Source organism: Odontesthes bonariensis, chromosome 22, assembly GCF_027942865.1.
Source record: "Odontesthes bonariensis isolate fOdoBon6 chromosome 22, fOdoBon6.hap1, whole genome shotgun sequence".
Taxonomy (NCBI): domain Eukaryota; kingdom Metazoa; phylum Chordata; class Actinopteri; order Atheriniformes; family Atherinopsidae; genus Odontesthes; species Odontesthes bonariensis.
In genome coordinates, this window is record NC_134527.1 from 12,217,490 (window position 1) to 12,236,765 (window position 19,276).

The 19,276-nt window shown below is 40.3% G+C and overlaps 1 protein-coding gene across 4 annotated transcripts in view; it reads right to left on the reverse strand.

Annotated features, from left to right (window-relative positions):
• Positions 1-18,464, reverse strand: part of rabgap1 (RAB GTPase activating protein 1) — a 66,563-nt gene extending 48,099 nt beyond the window's left edge. Inside the window, exons 1-8 of one of the 4 annotated variants that reach the window (XM_075456439.1) lie at positions 18,360-18,447; positions 10,229-10,464; positions 7,418-7,447; positions 5,922-6,180; positions 5,389-5,599; positions 5,086-5,260; positions 2,004-2,164; positions 195-305 (exon numbers count right to left, since the gene is read on the reverse strand). In XM_075456439.1, the coding sequence (XP_075312554.1) occupies positions 195-305; positions 2,004-2,164; positions 5,086-5,260; positions 5,389-5,599; positions 5,922-6,180; positions 7,418-7,447; positions 10,229-10,381 (1,100 nt within the window). In that variant the 5' untranslated portion in view covers positions 10,382-10,464; positions 18,360-18,447. Of the gene's footprint in view, positions 1-194; positions 306-2,003; positions 2,165-5,085; positions 5,261-5,388; positions 5,603-5,921; positions 6,181-7,417; positions 7,448-10,228; positions 10,465-18,359 lie in introns of all 4 variants that reach the window. The other 3 variants (XM_075456438.1, XM_075456440.1, XM_075456441.1) reach the window with 3 other exon arrangements.
• Between the last annotated feature and the right edge of the window lie 812 nt (positions 18,465-19,276).

A 19,276-nucleotide genomic window follows, 5' to 3' on the forward strand; every position in this document is an offset into this window, starting at 1 on the left:
ATGCTGACTAAACAGCCTCTGCTGCATCTAACCAACCTTCCCTTCCAGTTAGCGACTGTGCTACAGAAGCACCTACTGCTATGGGGATGTTTGTTAGGATGGAAAAAATAACAGATTTGACTACACTGAAGTGTACAGATATAAATATACATATATAGTGAAAATATATGGTGTGAGTGTGTGTTTTATTCTACCTCTCGATTGCCAATTCCTTATTGGAGGACTGCTGAACATAAATGACAATTTTCTTGTCCAGTCCCGCACGCAGCTTGAAGCTCTGTTTGTCCTTGTCTTTTGCTACAGCGCTGAAAATTAATTTTTATTAAGAAAAGAAAGAAAATTGCAGAATTGCATTAGTAAAGTGTAGATATTCATTTTTACAAAAAACAGGCTCAGTTTACTCTTAACTATTAAAACTTTACATCAGAAACAGGAAGATACGGAACATGAAGTGCTGACTTTTTTTTTTTGCCAAAAGAGTAAGATAAAATCAACATGTGTCAGCCGATTGGTGGAATTTATAACTTACTGGACTGTCTCCCAGTCTAACTCAAACAAACAAACAAACAAAAAAAAGCCTTTAGACATCGGTTTGACAGACCCATTTCTCATATTAAATCTATATATGAACCACTTTCAAACAGGCTCTTGTCCTGCTCTGGTTCATTTCCTGTTCGGCTTTTGGAGATGATAAAGAGCCCCGTTTTGACAGAAAGTGTAATCAACATTCTCCAAATTTTTACCCTCCAAACCCTTGTGGGACACACTTAAACTCTACATTTTATTGTTCAGATCATTTTCTATGGTTACAAGAAAAGACTGCTAGTATACAAAATGAGGCAACGTATACTCGCATGTTGAAGCCAACTGTTTGGAAGTCAGAGAACAACAAGTAATCAACCAAAAGCTAATGAGGAGGAAATATTTGCTGGGTAAGAATAAACGGGTATATTTAAGTTTGTTTTGTTTTTCATACGAGCTGAAGGTCTACGGCTGCTTGTAAACGCGGAACTGACTCAGTTTTATGGGAAAAACAAAATCCTAAAATAAAGGTCAGGGAAGACGTGCTGGAAAAAGCAAACACGGGAACTTTCTTTTCTGTTTTCTTATCTGCTTCACTTATATATTCAGGAGTCCGTGTGAGTGTTATCTGTGTGTACGTTTGTGGGAAAGAGACTTCCCAAAACAAATATCCATCCCATACACTTTAAACTTGGTGGGTTTACTACTGGGAACCCTATAAAGTGTGGTTTTGAGTTTAAAGTCACTGGTTCCTGCATTTTAAGAGTTGTTTTCTGTTGATATCACAACTACTCACTGCCTGCACGTGAATTGTCGCCACACCACTAATTACCACAAGTGCATTTTCACTCTGGGAGACAACGCAGTAAAATGTGAACGTGGTTAGATAAAATAACAGCTCACAACATTCAACATGCTTCCCTGTGTTCGCATCAAAACAAGAACCCTGTGAGCTGTTTCAGGGACATTTTGTAAAATTGTAGCTATGTAAAAAGAAAATAGGTAACAATTTTCCTGGAATGGACATAGCAATTTGTGAAAAGTCTGTGTGTGATTCTTTTATAGAAATGGTCATAATAACAGTCTCCTGTGACCTCCTCAACACACTCTCCAATGGTACATTTTTTGAATCACTGTACAGTTAATGTAATTCCTTTCAGTTCTTTTTTAATTTACTCAAGTGTTTATATGACCTTACATGTCACCGTAACGTGTGTAAACTATGAACATCACCTGATCCTTAACTGAGGGAGTCACGTTCCTGTGCTGGTGTGCATCACACAGATAATTAGGTGGATTAATCTAAAGTCATTTGGTGAACATTTCCTTGGAAGCTGGAGCCACTGCAAATCCAATTTGATGGTGACGTTTGAGGACATCGTAAACTTACCACCTTTTAAAAATTCCACTGTCTGAATGCGGTTATTAAGCTTTTTTTCCTTGCTTTCACAAACGAAAAGGAGGCTTGAATATGAATTTACCTAAAAGTACCCTTGCCATCATCCTCCTTGATCTCCAGGCTAACAGTGAAGGTGAACAGGTCACTGTCAGGTGTGAGCGGAGCCGTCTGCTGAGATGACAGAAGTGCCTTCTTCGCTGAGCGCCGAAAGGCTGTGGCAAAGCTGTACAGTATCCTACTCACCTGGGAGGAGAAAAGGAGACACGCAGAGTAAACTCCAAACAAAACACTCGTTTAAGAAATCAGACAACACAAACAGGTAATGCAAAATAGAGAAGATCTGTGATAAGCTTCACTGACAGGCTTACGAAGACATGGTTCAGAAGCCTATGGAAGCTAGCACGAGACTTGCAGGCCATTATTTTGCATTAGCTATTCCCCCGAGTAGCTCCTGCAAAGTTTATTTCAGGATTATTAAAGTTTCGCATTTGTTCAGATGGATACAGAAAGATTGTGAACAGAGGTCATTTAGTAGACAATGGTAACAATGATTGCCATTATTACTACCCTACATATTTGGAATAGAAATCCACCTTGTTCTGCAGTTGGTGTAGTTGACATGTGTTTCGTCCCATTAAGCTATGTTCTGGATAACAAGCACCAAGCAAAGCAATCACTAATTGGAAGCATTACACTAGATCTCTGTTCATCTGTGACTGTGACTGTACTAAAGCTTATTTTCTGACAATGACAGCAGACTCTCCAGCAATATCCAAAATTCTTGTTCATGTTTGCCTTTGAAGCTGAGTGCGGATGAATAGTTCTTATCAATATTAAACCAAGACACCTCAGTCTTTGGAGATTTCTGTTCAATCTCCAAAAGCCCAAATAGGAGCTGAGTTGGGAGAAAGATTATAGACTGTCAAGTTTTTTTTATTTTGATTCATTATTTTCATTGACTCTTAATTGCTGAACAGATGTGTGTGATAATGCAAAAGCTCTCTCCAAACTAGAGGTGCGCAGCACAGCGGCGTTTTTATTTCTAAAACTGTTAAACAGCAGAGCTTATGAGGACAGTGACAGAGATGGTGCAGGGAAAATGTTGTTTTGTAAAGCAGAGACCCCTCAAACACAAAGCCTTTGTTATGTTGTTGTTATCGTAGAAGGATGTCAGGGGATCGCTAAGGGCGTTTGGTTTTTTTGGGTTTTTTTCCAGCGACCACCAGGGAGTGTATGTGAAGGATGAAAGCTGTGGTGTCCACCCCTGTTACTGATGGAATAATTACATTAAACACAATAGAAGTGTTGTTCTGCGCTCAAATCAGTCCTCGAACAAACCCCAGTTTTTAGCGTTTCCAAATATTTTTCTGTGTGCAGCATGACGGCAGCGCGCACACACACACACACACACACACACACTTGATAGAGAGTGATTCTCCAATAGCTCCGCCTAAAAGGCATCGCCTATTAAGATCATCTAGAAAATGCTTTCCAAGAAAAAAAGAAAAATCGATTTGTTCATATAAACCAAATTAAATAACTTTGAGGTGTCTTCATAACAGACAAACAGTAACAATCCTACGCCTTCGCCTTGGCTCACACCTCAGCAGAAAAATAACTCTGAGGCGAAGGGTTTTACCCTCAGATTTCTTCTGAAAATAACTGCATAAGCCTCTCGAATAGGACACAGCCTTCAATTTGGAACGCTTCAGGCCTCCTGTTAGACTACATTGACTCCTAGTGAGACCATTAGATTTTTTCTTACTTGGCAGCTTTATCTTTGTGTCTATACTAACATGCAGCTTAACATTTTTAATTGTCGTCACAGCCCAAAAAAAACAAACCCACTGAGACCCTTCAGTGTTCGATTTGTGTCTTTCTCCGTAACTATAATTCTATTTGTTAGGATCCCAAATCACTTACGTGAAACAAATGTTCCAGATATACCATTTCTGGACAGAAGCATTGAGTTTATAGTCAGAAAAAGGAAGTGTTTGGTATGAAACCCAGTAGGGCATTGCATCAGGAAACTGGCATTGTTACAAACCAGCCATAAGGTCTGATTAGGAGGTCTTACACAAAGGAGGTGGAGAGGGACTAAACTGCCCCACTCTGGAAGGACAAAAACAAAAAATTGGTTCAGAAAGCAAATAGCAAAGAATACAAAAAAGAAGAGCAGACTGCGACACCTGAATTACTTCAAGTCAAACATTTGCTAAAGGAAAATTATTAATCAAGTTATTCTATAATTCTGCCAGAAAGGCTTCAAATTACATTCAATTATCTCATTTGAAGATCTGCAACAGGGTTACCTTCGGCTACTCCGGAAAAGAAACTTGACGACGGTGGCCCAAAATAGATTTTAAAACAAATTGTTAAAATCTGCAGAGAATAAAGGGACTGATTTAAAAGGTCTTAGAAGTTTGTTTACTGTGAAGCCGAGGCTGATTAGAGGCATATGACTGGAACAGCTTTTTCCTGAAGGAAGAGCCAACCAATGGACTGACTTGCTACTGCAAATGGGAGACCAACAAAAAAAAAAAAAAAGCTGGAGACAGAGTAGATGAGTTTGTTGCTGGGGGACAGGAAGTGTGGGTGCATGACAAAGAGTGAGGTGGAGAAGAAAAGAAACAGCGAATCGGAGACAGAGATGTCTGGTGGTGGTCATCACTACTGGGGATTATCTCTGTGTGCATTTCAGTAGGTATTATACCATTTGGTGTTTCGGTGTGAGAGTGTCTATAATGGATGGGTGTCTGGGCAGAGTAGAAGGATGAGGGACTGATAAAGTAGCATCTGGCTGAAGGTCTTAGTTACACTGAGTGCTTCTATGGGAGAGAAATCAGGTCACTAAGCACAGCAGCAGCACTTCAACCTAGTTTCTTGAGTGAATGCCCTCTTGTCCCTTTTTAAATTCCTCTTCAACCTTCTTTGTACTCATAATGACTTGACAAAAACTCAGACATTGATTGCTGGTTATTATATATGTGAGAGTGTATCTGAACCGCTACGTTATATCATCTAAAATTGTGCTTATTGTGCTCAAGCACTTGTATCTACATGGAAGCCATTTGTATCCCGTGGGAGGTTTTTATGACCCTGGCAAGGAAGAATTCTGCATGTGCCGAGTTAGAAGGAAACAATCTTGATGACTAAATGCTCACCGCTTCTTGGATTTGGCAGCGGAACACGTGGATCCTGAAGATCTCAGCATTGTAGTGGCTCTCAGTGAAGGCGAAGCAGTCACTTTCTGGTGTGCCATCATGGCCTCGGACACAGAACAGAATCTTATAGATGGGGTAGTTGGCGATCTCTGCGTTGTTATGAGGATCCAGCAGCCTATTAGAACATCATTAAAACGCTGTTTGCACTTATTTCTTTAGTTATGTGCACTGTGTGTGAGCCTTGTAATTCCCTTGTAATTAAGGAATTCAAACTTAAAATCGATATCTTTATGTTGTAACTACCTGACAGTGCCTTCAGATACGCCTGGTACAGACAGTGTGACATCCAGGGGGAGTTGGCACTGTCCTCGGAGAATACTCATCATGCGGAGGGCCTCCACCTCACTCCGGGGAGCATTGACCGAAGCACACCCTAGATATGTCAGCTGGCTAAAAACAACGCTGTCCTCGTCTGGAATTGGACTGCCAGGACTCCCTTCTGATGAGGATTCATCTGCTGAGAGTAAAGGGAGAGGGGAGAAAAGGATGATTTTACCACTTGTAATCTGACAGCTATACACTCGTATCTGAAATTGATTTACTTGACAAGGAAGAAAAAAAAAAGGAGAGAATATAGCCCAGCTGAGAGGAGAGAGTGAATGAGAGGCACCAGTCCTCTAACAAGAACATATTTTTAAAAAGTGACAAAGTTGGACTACTGCAACATACAATGAAGAGAAGTCTGACTTCACCTCTGACACAACTGTGGATGGCTTAAAAATCTATGAGGTGAGAGTCATTGTGCGAGTCTTCAAAGGATTTTAAAATTGGCTCACCTCTGTAAGACCTCTCATTCAGCTCACTCTCCTGGGCCGTCTGAACAGGAAGCATCATCTCCAACTTGGGCGGGGGTGCGCTCAGAGGGTCAGAGCCTGGCGGTACAGGTGAAGCTGTATTAAGAAGGAGGCCGTGGTCGCCCCCACCGAGACTGTCCATTTCTGTTTCTGATCCGTGCCCAGTGTCTGCCACCGATGGGTCCATGAGGACATCCTCTAACTCCCTTTGGAGCTGCTGCTCACTTCCATTCCCCACAATCTGACATACAAACACACACAAACAGACACACAAACACAAAAGGAGGCAGAGAGAGTAACAAGCTTGAGTTACAGTGACAACATCAGAGCAACAATTACCGTAACATATCAAATTTAAGCTGATCTATACGCCTACACCAACTCTTTGGGAACGTCTCACAGTTTGTAGATATGTGCCGTGTATCTGCCTGATCTCACAAATCAGCGATTGCAGTGTGTTGAAGGAGCAAAGAAGCCTTGTCAAGAGTTGGTTTTCAGAGATGAATCTTGGTTACATTTCATCTAACATTAGTGATTAGTAGGTAAGTCAGCTTAACCCATTACGACCGCAGACTTTGTTTAATAACAGCGCTCTAAAACCTAAAGGTTTTCTGGAAAACTCAAAGCTGTCCACTAAAACCTTTTATTTATCAACCTCTTAAGAAACTAGAAACATGAAATTACAAAAAAACAAAAAAAAAACAATTGAGGTTAAACCTTCTTCTAAAAAGAAAAAATGAAAATGACGCGACATGGGTGTCTCTCAACATCTGAAAGGTAAAAGCAATCCGGTCATAATGGGTTAAGGTATGAAATACCAGTATCAAAACATCTAGGAAGCAATGCCAGCACGGTCTGTCAATGCACTTGTTTCCAAACTACCAAATAGAAAAAAAAGAAACAACCGTGTGCAATTTCAAGGTTGGACAAACTATGAAATCCCACCGAATGAGACAAAGCGAGATCCTCATTCCGAGTCCCTAACCTTTGCCTGTTGTGGCAGCAGTTTACTGATAAGTGAGACTGAAATTGCATTTGGACAGCAGAGGGCACTGCTGTACTGACACACAAGGGATCTTTGTCTGATTTTTGCTGTCTTTGTCATATTTCTGATTAATTAAAGAAAAACTATCCGTGTAAAGAGAGCAACTAAACATATATGTGCCTCTGAGGTGAAAGATAATTTGTTCAATGCTAAGCATTCATCTACTGCAGGATGGACACTACAACTGCAGCTTATAAAGAAACTACCCATCAAGGTTCACACATCTGCTACAATTATGCCACAGTGAGCCATGTGATCTGTAGGTAGTGCTACAAGCCTGGATAGGTATCTAAGCTACATTCTATATCTAGGAATAGTTCTGCCATCAAAACATGGCAAAAATACACAAAAGTACAAATAATCACAGACACAATCACCACGAAATCACATCACAGAGAGAAGAGAGGAAAAGATGGTGAGAGAAGAGACTGACCTTAAAGCTGACCCCTTCCTCAGAAATCACCTGCATAACAAACAACAAGTTTAGACACACTGACTCGTCTCGTCTCCTGACTGATGGGCTGACTGAGTGTGCAAGAGAGTGTCGCCAAAAAAAGACAAAACATAACATCAGAATGACCGAGAGTTTGTGGATGGAGTGATTTAACGTTGTGTGAACAGTGAATGCGTTTAAGGTGCTGCATTTCATCCATCTGACCATAGGCAGACAATGCCAAGGAGGCAGCCCAAGGCATCACGTTCGATGCTCATCAAAGCGATTCTGACCCTTTAACTGATTCTGAGTCATAATCTCTACAGCAGTGGTTCCCAAACTGTGTGCCGTGGGGCAATCCAGGTGTGCCGTGGGATTTTGTGACAACCAAACGTTATTATTGCAATATACAACTACACAAAAAATATTATTTTTTTATTTACTATATCAGTACTTTGTATGCACTCATTTCATAATAGAGGCAAATTCTATACCTAAAAAACTATTATTTTTTTAAAAATCCTCAGAGAACCCCATATTTCGCTGTTAACGCAGTTGCGCAGGTGGGAATTATAAGACCGTGACACATCAAAGGCTGAAGGACAACATTAAAACAGAGAAACACGCAAGAGGGAAAATGGAGCGCTTTCTTGTGCGGAGCAAACCACCAACCACCAGTGCAGAGACTGCCGACAACCCACCACCGAAAGAAAAGAGGAAAAAACAGTCAGCAGACAGTATCATGAAAGTTACCCGTCTTATGGCTTCAGTTGGACCGGGGGTGTCAACAATCCTCAGCCCGAGTGCGTCCTGTCGGGAGAAGTTAGCTAATGCTAACTTAACTCCTAGTGAACTAATGTCCAAGCATCTCCAACCACTCAATCGAGCAACTTCTTCCTTTCCCCACTACCTACCTGTGTGAGTTGGCGTTCTCTGCTCTGGTTCACATGAAGAACAACAGGAGGTCACGGCTCTCTGATGAACAGGACTTGCGAGTGGCCCTCTGCTCAGTGCCACCGAGGATTTAAAAAATCTGCGCGCCCCGACAGGCACATGTATCTCACTAATTTGTAAGTAGGCAAAAATATTTACAATAGCACATGTTTCAATGCTGATTGCTGAAATGTTGCAATGATAAATTGTAGTTTAGGACCATGGACAATGCAGCTTCCTTGCGTTGACAGTTCTCTGTGCTGAATTTCTGCTGAGTTTCCTTTGCCTCATTTTTAATTTTGTGACCTGTCTGGTTTAAATTAATGTGTTGCTGCTTTGATGAAGCCTAATTTGATAAAGTTTCAAATTCATTTTTGAAATATTTCGTTAATAAATATTTCACGAGTAAAATAGTTGTATGTGTCACATTTTATTTGGCATTAGTCAATAATTATGCACATTTACAGATATTTTACATGATATGAGTGATAACATATGTTATAAGGGCTATTTTGCACAATAGGTGTGCCTTGAGATTTTTACTTGTCCTTTGGTGTGCCTTGGGCACAAAAGGTTTGGGAACCACTGCTCTACAGACATAGAAAATGACAGAAAGTGCAAGAGTGACATCCTCCCATCAACTGAAGCTGTGACATTCAGGCAATGTTGGCGCCATCTTGTGGTACATTTGTAACATCAACCTTCCTTTACAGAGTGGCTCAGGTGCAGAGATGACATAAAATAATGAATGTAGTATGAAAATGTGAGCCAGCTACTTAAGCGAATTGGATAAAAAGGAATCGTGATAAACGGAGATGAGATGAGAGGAAATCTGAACCCGTCAGGGACACACAAAGGATGATGGCTGTGCCTCGAAAGTCTTTACGCTCTTTGTAGAAAGCCACGCCCTGCGGTCTCACAGCACGACTATTTGCATTTTCAGTGGGTGCGAGTTAAGTTTGAAGCCACAGCCCCATTTCTCTTACACAACTACCATCTTGACTGAGTGCAAAAAAAGGGGAAACTCCTTGTAAATCATGCAACATGCAGGTAAACCCCACTGCAGTTTGATAGACCGTGATGTATTCAAACAGAAGCAACCGACTCAGTGGAGATGGGAATTATTTTCCAAAATAAAGTGGCAATAAACTTCTTAACACTTCTAAATACTTTCAGCTCACACAAAAAATGCCCAAAGCATATCCTCGTCAGGAGTTGATCTGTGGATCCAAGTCCAACATCCTTCTTTTTCCACTTGCCTTTACTTCTTCATACTTGTCAGCGCTTTAAAAACTAATTCAGTGCTTCACATGTTACCCCAGATAAATCTCAACAAACACATTCTCAGTCAATGTGCTCTCAATTCACATTGAAGTCTATACGTCAACAAAGCTTTAAAAGGCTTTGAGCGGCAAATAGTAAAAATAAAGACACACAAAGCTAAGACCAACTATGAAAACGAAAAAACAAAATAAGAAATGGTTAGTTTTATGGTTAAGAGTGTTAAAACAAACAATGGGATGTAAACTGAGTGTTTATAAAGATGGTCAAGGGCTTTTTGACAAGATAAACAAACTAAAGGTGGTGAGTCCTTATCACTGCAAACATAACAAATTATGGTCAATGTCTTACAAAAAGAATGGAGACATGACACAATTCAGCCTGCAGGACATTGACATGTTATCCTACTGATAGCTTTAACAGAATTATAACAGTTGATGTAATTGTTTCTATGTGATCAAGGTCAGACAGTGAGCATTATCAGTAGTGAGCACAGTCACAGTGAGAAGCACCTGTGGTTGCTCCATGTCTGACGCTCATGATACTCAGTCCTGCTACTCTTCCTCGTACTTCTCTACCTCCACCAACCGTCCTTACCTTCAGTCCTGTCTTTTCGTCATCACTACCATTATTAGTGGAGGAGGGTGTCTCGTCCCCCAGCCGGGACACAAGGACAAAGTCCTCACTGTTGAGAGTGGACACTGAGTCTGAAGACACGCTAATCTTCCCCACCGAACCCTTGTCATCCATGGCTGCCGCTGTTAAACTCAGCCACGCTGCTCATGAATGGAAGACAGGAGGAGGAGGTGGTGGGAGATGATGTGCAAAATCACCTGGAAAAAGAAAAAAATAAATAAAAGAAAGAAAGAAAGAAGCAGAAAACAGTCATGATGTGATGAAATCCATGAAAAGCATCTTGTAAGGCAAGCGGAGACCTGGCTGACCCTCTCTAAAAATAGCGAAACGCTTATTATTCACATTTAGAGGTACGGAAGGAAACTTGAGCTTTGCTAAACGCAGAGAGAAAGCAAAACTACGGCGCAACTGAAAGGTGCAAGAAAGCTCAATCCCAGTGAAAGTGATAGGCAAGAGGATACTATGAAGAAGCAATGAAACTTTAAAGATAAAAGCGCCTGTAGGATTTGGAGCTGGTTTGTACATCTCATCAGAGCAGAGAAGAATCACTTACACAATTATTTGATGCACTGCAAAAGCCCAGAGTGATGCAAATGTATGCGAGGAACTAAGGAACAAGCCCACCTTACATCAAACATCTATCTAATCCATGTCAGAGTCACAAATGTGGTAAAAGCATCAATTTTACACAAGGTGAGAGTTTTTCAGGCCTGATAACATGAACACAAATAACACAGTTTGTCCCAACTGCAGTTTAAGTAAGAATGGAGATTTATTAGTTTTAAGGCTTGTCAAGGACCTCTAAGTAAGGCTTCATCTTCATGGTGTAACTAATGAAAAAAGGAGATGCCATTGTGTGCAACACAGGAAGAAAGGCTCAACATAAGGCTCTGGCAGACATTTAAAAAGAAACCAGAACAAACTACTGTACTATCAAATTGGTTTCCTCCTTTTTGTTTTTTTCATTTAGACCTGCCCTTCCTATTCAAAGCAGATCCAACAATGGGGGGAAAAAAAAGAAAGAAAAGGAGAGAAAGTCAAAGCAGTTAATAAAGTGAATTATTTCAGATAACATTGTCATACCGACTCAGTTAACCCTGAATAATTGTGGCTGTCCCCGTGTAAGTTTTACATTTTGCGCAGATGTGGATGTTAGTGGGCTACCGAACACAAAATGAATGACACTCTGCGCTTGTTCTCCTAATAATTACACAGCAAACAGAGGAAATTAGCAACAAGTATCGGTTTAATTTTGACACATCGCCTCACTGCGTCTTCATTAACAAATAAAATCTGTTAAGTTATTGCCTGATATGTCTGCAGCAACTTATTGTAAAGAAGCCAAGATAACGAATAATGAAGTCATGCAGACTGACGTTACCTCCTTATTGGACAGTTAAAAACTTTAATCACTTGCAAAATCAGAAACAAAGTCTGACTTATTCACCTGGTCTCCAAACTTTCCATCTCATGGGATCTGTGGGAATCAGGTCCAAGTCCAGAAAGACTCCAGTACAAAACCCACAGAGCCCAAAGGATCTATTGCCAACATCCCAGTACCAGACACTCCAGGAACGCAGGTCAGAGCTCTTTTTGCTGCATGAGAAGAATCTACTTAATGTTAGGCAGGTGGCCGTAACCTTACAGCTGATCAGTCCGGGTCTCATACAAATTGGGGGAATGCTTTTTTTTTGTTTATGATGAGTAGAAGGTACATAAACAAAACATCGCATGCACATCTGCAAAAATGTGGCAAATGTTTGGACTTTCAGCAGGCATTGGCACACCCGTAACGTTTTCTTATCATGAAGCATTCAGGGGCAACTAGGAATTCTGTACTTCTGACTAGTAAAAAATAAATAAATAAAAAAAAAAAGAGTCAGATTTGATGGTGACCTGAATTTTCGCTCAGAGACAACTGCTCTCCGTTATTGATTAAGAGTAGTATTTTCATCTTCAGATGTTGTGTTGATGAACTCTGTTTTGTAAGGTTTTGACAATGAAAGACCTTGACAACCCATAATATCTAAGATCTAAAGCATCAACTATCATTTCGCAGGCATTCATTCATAACTATTGGCTCTATGTTTTGTCGGATCACAGACTGTGCATATTCTGTTATTTGAATTCCATTTGAATGGAGTTCAGGGTATTTCACAGCTGCCTCGAAACCGCTGCCTCGATCATTACACTTGAAAGCAAGTATGCTAGATGCTGACTTGTTTCCATCTGAGACATAATATATGACAGTGGCTAGCGTCACTGACTCACTCATTCATTAAGCAGCAACAAAAGATTGCAAACCCCATCAACTTTGCTGCTGATACTTGACACACTTCCACACTGAGACAGAATCAAAATATAAAGTTTCGTTCTCAAAAACGCAAGCGGCTGTAACGTGAACACAAATAAGTACTTACTCACCCACAGGCCGCACATCTGTATGCACGCACAAACACAACACTCTGTCCGACTAGCTGGCAGCTCGAAACAGACTTATAATGGCTGCCTTGTCACCCTGCTTTCCTCCCCAGCCCCAGCAACAGATCTCTGCCTGCTCCTGCCAAGCCACACTGTTCGTTATCAACCTTTTCAGTGCCTTGGTGCACTCCCAAAATTCATTGCCAGTCGTCAAGGATACTGACTGTTACTGATATCAAGCATTATCTAAATGCTTTAAAGATTCTGAAATACCTCATTACTGGAGGGACTGGAGTTTTATTTAGTCTGAACCACCTCTGGTAAAGGTGGCGTTTCTGAGACAAATACTTGCTGCTCACAAGTCCTGCAGTCGTTCCTTTTGTTGGAGACGCTTCTGTAAAGTTGGTTCAATTTCTCAGAGAGTTATCGCAGGTCTATTACTTACTTACTCAATAAAGTTCTATCTCTCTATATCACTCAGCTCCTCCCTCAACAGTACCTTTTTTTTTTTTTTACAAAAGGTGACAAATTTGTATTTGGAAGGACATCCAATTCTGTAATGCATCACAGGCTATTTCGATACCAACTTAGCTGCAAATCATTCATTTATTTTTGAAAATCAGCGGTACGAGTTGTGTATACACTTCCGGGAAAGTGAATAATCAATGTGCTTGTTTAAAAGTACGAAATATCTGGGGAGAAAGTGTGGCATATCGACTAAATGAGGCATTTTATCTATTATCAACTGTTTCAGAGTTATAAATAAAGACAATGTGGGAATCTATCAGCTATAGTCTTAAACTATTTCTCTGAGTTTTTTTTTTTTTAAATATGACAAAAATGGATAAAAGGTATCAAGGCAGCGTTTGAAAACAGAAACATTAATGGAAAAGTGAGAACATAATAAAAAGCCACGTTCCCGTCAGACAGTAGTCAGGAGTTTTGTCGGCGTGATAAAACAAACGCTTCCTGCATATTTTAGTGTTGGTGACTGTAAACAGGATTGATCACCTCTACTCGGTCTAGAAGCAGACTGAAAACAGAAACCAGAGAACTCCCAGTACATAAATGTTGTTTCTCGCAAACAAACTCCATACATTTGTATTTGGATATCAATCAGAGGAGATTTATTTCCTCAGTTGGTGGGAAAATTGAGGCTTCGTTCCCAAAAGATCACGAACTTCTGAGGTTCTTGAAATGCAACTGTTGTGCCCTTCAGCATTAAACTGAAAATGTTAAAAACAATGTATTATTATCCCAACATTGCTTATATTTTATCTATCGCTTTTTTTTTTTTTTAACTTTAAACTGCACTCTTTGAGGCCCAAAGGAAAAAAAAGCCCCCGTGAGCTTTCTCAAGGCAACAATTATTCTAACAGCTCCTAATTACAAGGACTTCATTTCATCTCCTGACTGTTACTGATCTTTATTAATCAACGCTAGCCCAGCTTAAAGATTTGGTGTCAATATTCGATATTCTTCAGATACATTTATGGTGTTGAATGTTGAAATTTGTAGATGTACATCATGTAGAAACATTGAGTTTTATGGAAAAGGGGAGTGCTGCAACCTCAATGCTGACCTGTATTTTTATCCATGTTTTAGGTTTGGGTAAGAGGCTGCCTGCAGACTGAGACGTTTAGTTCGTTTAGTACCATCTTTTTAGTCTGGAGTTTAATCAGCAGATCGCCATTCGGACCACTGGTGTTTTACTGTTACCTGGTTGCATTTTTAGGGATAAAAATCGCCGACTAAATGGGGTCAGGTTAGTTAGTTTTTGTCTTTTAAAGGTCACGACCCAAGTTGTTTCGACTCAGTTTTACCAATTTGACTCATAGCACACAAATGACAGCACAGCCTGGGTGTGTCTGAAAACATTTAACTGACAAGACTGATCTCTCTTCGCTGTTTGTTACAGTTAAACAGCAGTGAAGTGGGTCTGTAAAACACATTTCTTATGTCAACTCATGCGTAAAAATGTGCACACTGGATACCCACACAGGCTTTATTTGTGCACGTTTTGCTTTGCTTTAGTCTCGACCACTCTCGATCAGGACGGGCTGTTCTGGGCCGCCAGCTGGGCCCTATGTGCGCTACATAAGAGGGAGGAACACGCAGGCATATACAGATGGAGCGAGCCAGAGAGCATTCAGGCTTGCAACATAGTTCCTTTCAACCTGCCTTACAGCAGTGACTTCAGCCAGGCACACACAGCATAAAGTCAACAAGAGACACAGAGGAAAAGGGAAGGAATAGCAGGAAAATCTGAACTGCCACAAGGTTGGTTAAATCGTTTAACTAACCTTAGATTTTCCTAAGTCCTCTTTTTAAAAAGAAATTGAGAAAAACAAGGAGGCAACAAATAATGAATTATGCTAATCAGAAATACACAGTACCTAATTTATCTTTCATACAGCGCCGGTATCGAGTAAACATCTTAATTCCGATCCAGAGCCGAGTACAATTTCCATGTTTTATATGAGTGGAGGAGAAAAAAAGCAAAGAAACAAATCAATCACATAGCATGGGTTTTCCTTTAACATCTTAAATAGGAGCGCTGGACTCAACAAACTCCTTGATTGTGAAAGACTGAGCTTCAGCCATATTGTGGCTTTTCAAACACACTTAATTAGCTATGTTTTATCTCTGCTGGTTTTATAGAAAACAGAAGTGCAGCTTGTGCAGAAAACCTCGCACTGTGTGTGTGTGCGTGTGTGTGTGTGTGTGTGAACATGTAAACAAAGAGCCTTTAGAAAGCAGAACAAGAAGCATCCAGTGTCGATAAGATCACGTTGAGAGAACTGATTGAAAAAAAAAAAACGATCATGATATTTATTCTTAAAATCCAATGATAAATTTTGCATTTGCCTTTTTTTCTAAGAAAAGATGCTAAATGTTTGCTAAATGTGATGCGTATGCAGTGGTTTCTCCGATAGCCATTGTGAGACCTCGTGTGACTCGTCAGAACTTCACTCAGCTGCTCGCATGGCAGCAAATGATCAAATAATAACCCCGGCAAATCTCATAATCTCCATAAAAGCTTTCAGAAAATCAGCTGCTCTATTCATAGTTGCGCAGCAAAGGGAATAGCAGCGTTGGATTAGAAAATGGTCAGTTATGAGACGAAAGAAGAAAAAGACATCTAAGACAACCAGAAGAAATATCAATAAAAATGGGCTGATGGAAAAATGTGTACATGTCTTTGTTGTTATTTGTTTTTTATACCCCCAGGTCTGAGCCTCCTCTCTGTTTGACATGGGACCAAGTCCCAGGTTTCCAAACCAATTAACTTTTGACCAAAAATTGTCTGGCTTTCTGTGTTTAGCAGCTGAAGTTGTCTCTCCCTCTTGACTGCGCGCCACAGAAAAAACAGAGAAGACCACTGTTGAGAGGGGTGCGGCTTGCGCTGTGCGGTGTATGAAAATGACCTCCTGCACGAGGAGCAGACTGAAGAAGAGATCTGCAAACAGATCTGAGCTTTCCCTTTCTCCATTTCTTGACATCAACCTTCACCGTGGCACGAAAATAATTTACTGAGAAGCTTTTTCATGTGGGCTGTCAGTCAACAAACATCATATATAACCAATAAGATATTCACACAAAATTTATAATCGAGGAAACAGCAGCGCTGGTTGTGTGCTGACTGTAGAAAAAAAATGTAGGTTGTCGTGATAACTTTTCCAAAGTGCTTCGTGCAACATTGTCATTTATGTGATTTAACTAAGTCATCGAGAATCACATAATTAACAGCTGCAGCCATATAAGTTATCACCTTTAGTTTAGGAAGTAGAATACACGGAAGTGAAAACCCTGAGGATACAGTTATGGGTGTGACCTGTTAGTCTGTGTAAAGGCATAGTGTTGAAATACAAATTGTTGCCACTATAGTCACGGTTTATAAAGTCTTTCCCAAACATCAAATTATATGCTAAAACAACAGATAACAAACAGTTATTCATAACATTGATTATAGTTCCAATTCCTCAAGGAGGTAGCAACTAGTTGTTGAATAATAATTAATGTTGCACAAAGATCACTATTAGTTATTAGATATTACAGAGGCAATCACTGTTCTATTGTGAAATGGTTGTCGCGTGTGACATCTTGTGTTAATGTATTTATCTTTCATTATTTATAGTAGGAGGATTGCTTAATGTTAGCATGTCAAGCAGTTGCTCTTTGTAATTCTTAACACCAAGAGACTTAATATTCCCCATCATTTATAGGAATGCAAAGATCCACTCCGAGCTGCGTGGTCACTCCAAGCTGACCTTACACCAGGTGGAGAGCTAGTTTATGTGCCTCTACACCGAGCACACCAAGACTGCAGACCACGACGGTAACAACAGGCTTGGGCTTTAAGTGAGAGAAATGTGCAGTCTAACTCTTAATTAACGCATCCGATTGTGTTGGCACCGCTTGTCCTACTCACAGACTGATTGTCAAATCAATGTTGCGTAGAAACAGAAATTGGTCAAATGATTTCGGTGTGTGTGGAAATAAGTGTGTAAGAATCTGTGCCAACAACGAGTGGACACCATGTTCTTCCACAGGACAGAGGAATAACAAAATGTCATTCAAATATCTATACTTTACTGATTTTTAATGTTTAAGTTTTTTTTCCAATTGGAGTACTTGACTCAAAAATAACTCAATTGCATGTGTAAAACATCAGCAGAGCAGTTGCTATTAATTTCAGGGTCTTGTCATATTTCAACAGAATAAGCAAAGGTGCTCATTGACGACTCAATGTATAATACTCACCACTAACCAGTAAACTATCTTATCGAGCCACTGTCTTTAACATGCAGTGTGAACTGCTTAACTTATTTGACTACATTAAAAATATGTAGGGCTGTCGTGATAATCAGTATTTTGAGAAGTATTACTGCTACAGCAGGTGTTCTGTAGTAAAAGTAAAACTATACGAAATGTTTCCAGCTATGTTAAAATCATGCAGAGCACTGTCTTCTGTCTATCCAACAGTGAGTATTTAAGTACTCATAAATACAGCATAAACAAGGTAAATAAGGATTTGCTTTAGGATTTAAAGTAGCCACAGCTACTCCACAAGGGTGCACAGACTGAGAACTTTTCAGTGTCAATATAAACATGAACTTCATTTTTGGACCTGAGGTACCTCCCTCGATCCAGATACAAGCAACACTGCTACATATCAACACAGCCAAGTCAACCTCACAGGCTATTCAAAGCCTCGCTGCTCCTCAATAGATAACTGAGCATATACAAAACAGTTTTTCGTTGATAACGTTGGGCGAGTCAAGCTAGCTCTGATGTTAAGTTAGTTAGCCATCACATACCTGCTTAACGTTAGCTAAGATAGCAACAACAGATATCGACGCAAGGACCGGACAAAATGTTTAACCACTCCATGAGCATTTAGCCACACTATCCAGTCATCGTTAGATAATTAATGTGAACTGGTATTTTAAGGTGTTCCTTGCAATTTCATAAATAAACCCGCTGACTTGCCCGCGTTGGTTAGATCATTAATACAGGCCACTACTGTATTATGGCTACTTAGCTAGCGCCTGCTAGCCATGCTACACTGGCAGTTCCAACCAACAAACAGGCATTTTTCCTCACAACTGAGGTGACAGTCACTTTTAACTTATAGGATAACTGCATATGCAAGCGCAAGACAGCTTACCTTTATTCCCACAGTATTTTTTATTTCAGTGGTGTTTGGCACGACATTGCACTTTCCCAAGAACATCAGCAGCCAACAGCATCCAGCCGAGCTGTAAACACAAGCCCGACCAACCCGCTGACAACCACGCTGCGCATGCGCGCGTCAGCACTCCTCCAGCCTGTGTCCATAGGTGCCTGTTCCAAGCGAGTCGTTGGCCTTGATGACCCGGAGCTGTTTAAATGTCATCAATCCCATTTCAGATCTCAAGGCAAGGGTCAACACAGATGCGACAGATCTGAACCGCAGTAATTCAAATTCTCAAATCTTCTGGGCCTAGTACAAGTCATGTCAAGACTCAAATAATACAATATTTCAGCACAAAGAAGGATTTCTGAATATTGTTTTTTTGTTATTTTCTTTTTTTGCAGGGGCGAGGTCATGTACAGACACGGTAAAGAGTTACATAGACCAAACAGGTCCACTTTTAAAATTGCCTTTCAAAATTTTACTCTTGTTTCTCCCTTTTAATTTGAAGGAAATATCACAAAAGTGAAAATCTGACCGTGCTTCAAATCTCCCAAATTGAAATAGTCACGTTACAGGTTAAAATACTGACATGTCACACACTTGATCCAATGTAAACCCAAACGATTCCTAACTTTGCTGCTGTATGGTTTGAAGAGGAAGTCACTGATTTGTTTACAACAGATCTTGAATGGTTAAGTGATGGAGGCAGGTTCCTTTTGATCTCCCAGCCTTTAAACACACCCACACCCACTCTGATTGTGTTGTGGTCATGCTGGCTATTCCTGTCCAGCCAGTCAAGACTGGCTGTTTCAGATGAGGTTACCATTGTGCGTGATGTTATCATAGCATTTTAAATAATCCCTTCAGGAGTAAGGGGAACATATATACATCCACTCAGATATTTTCAT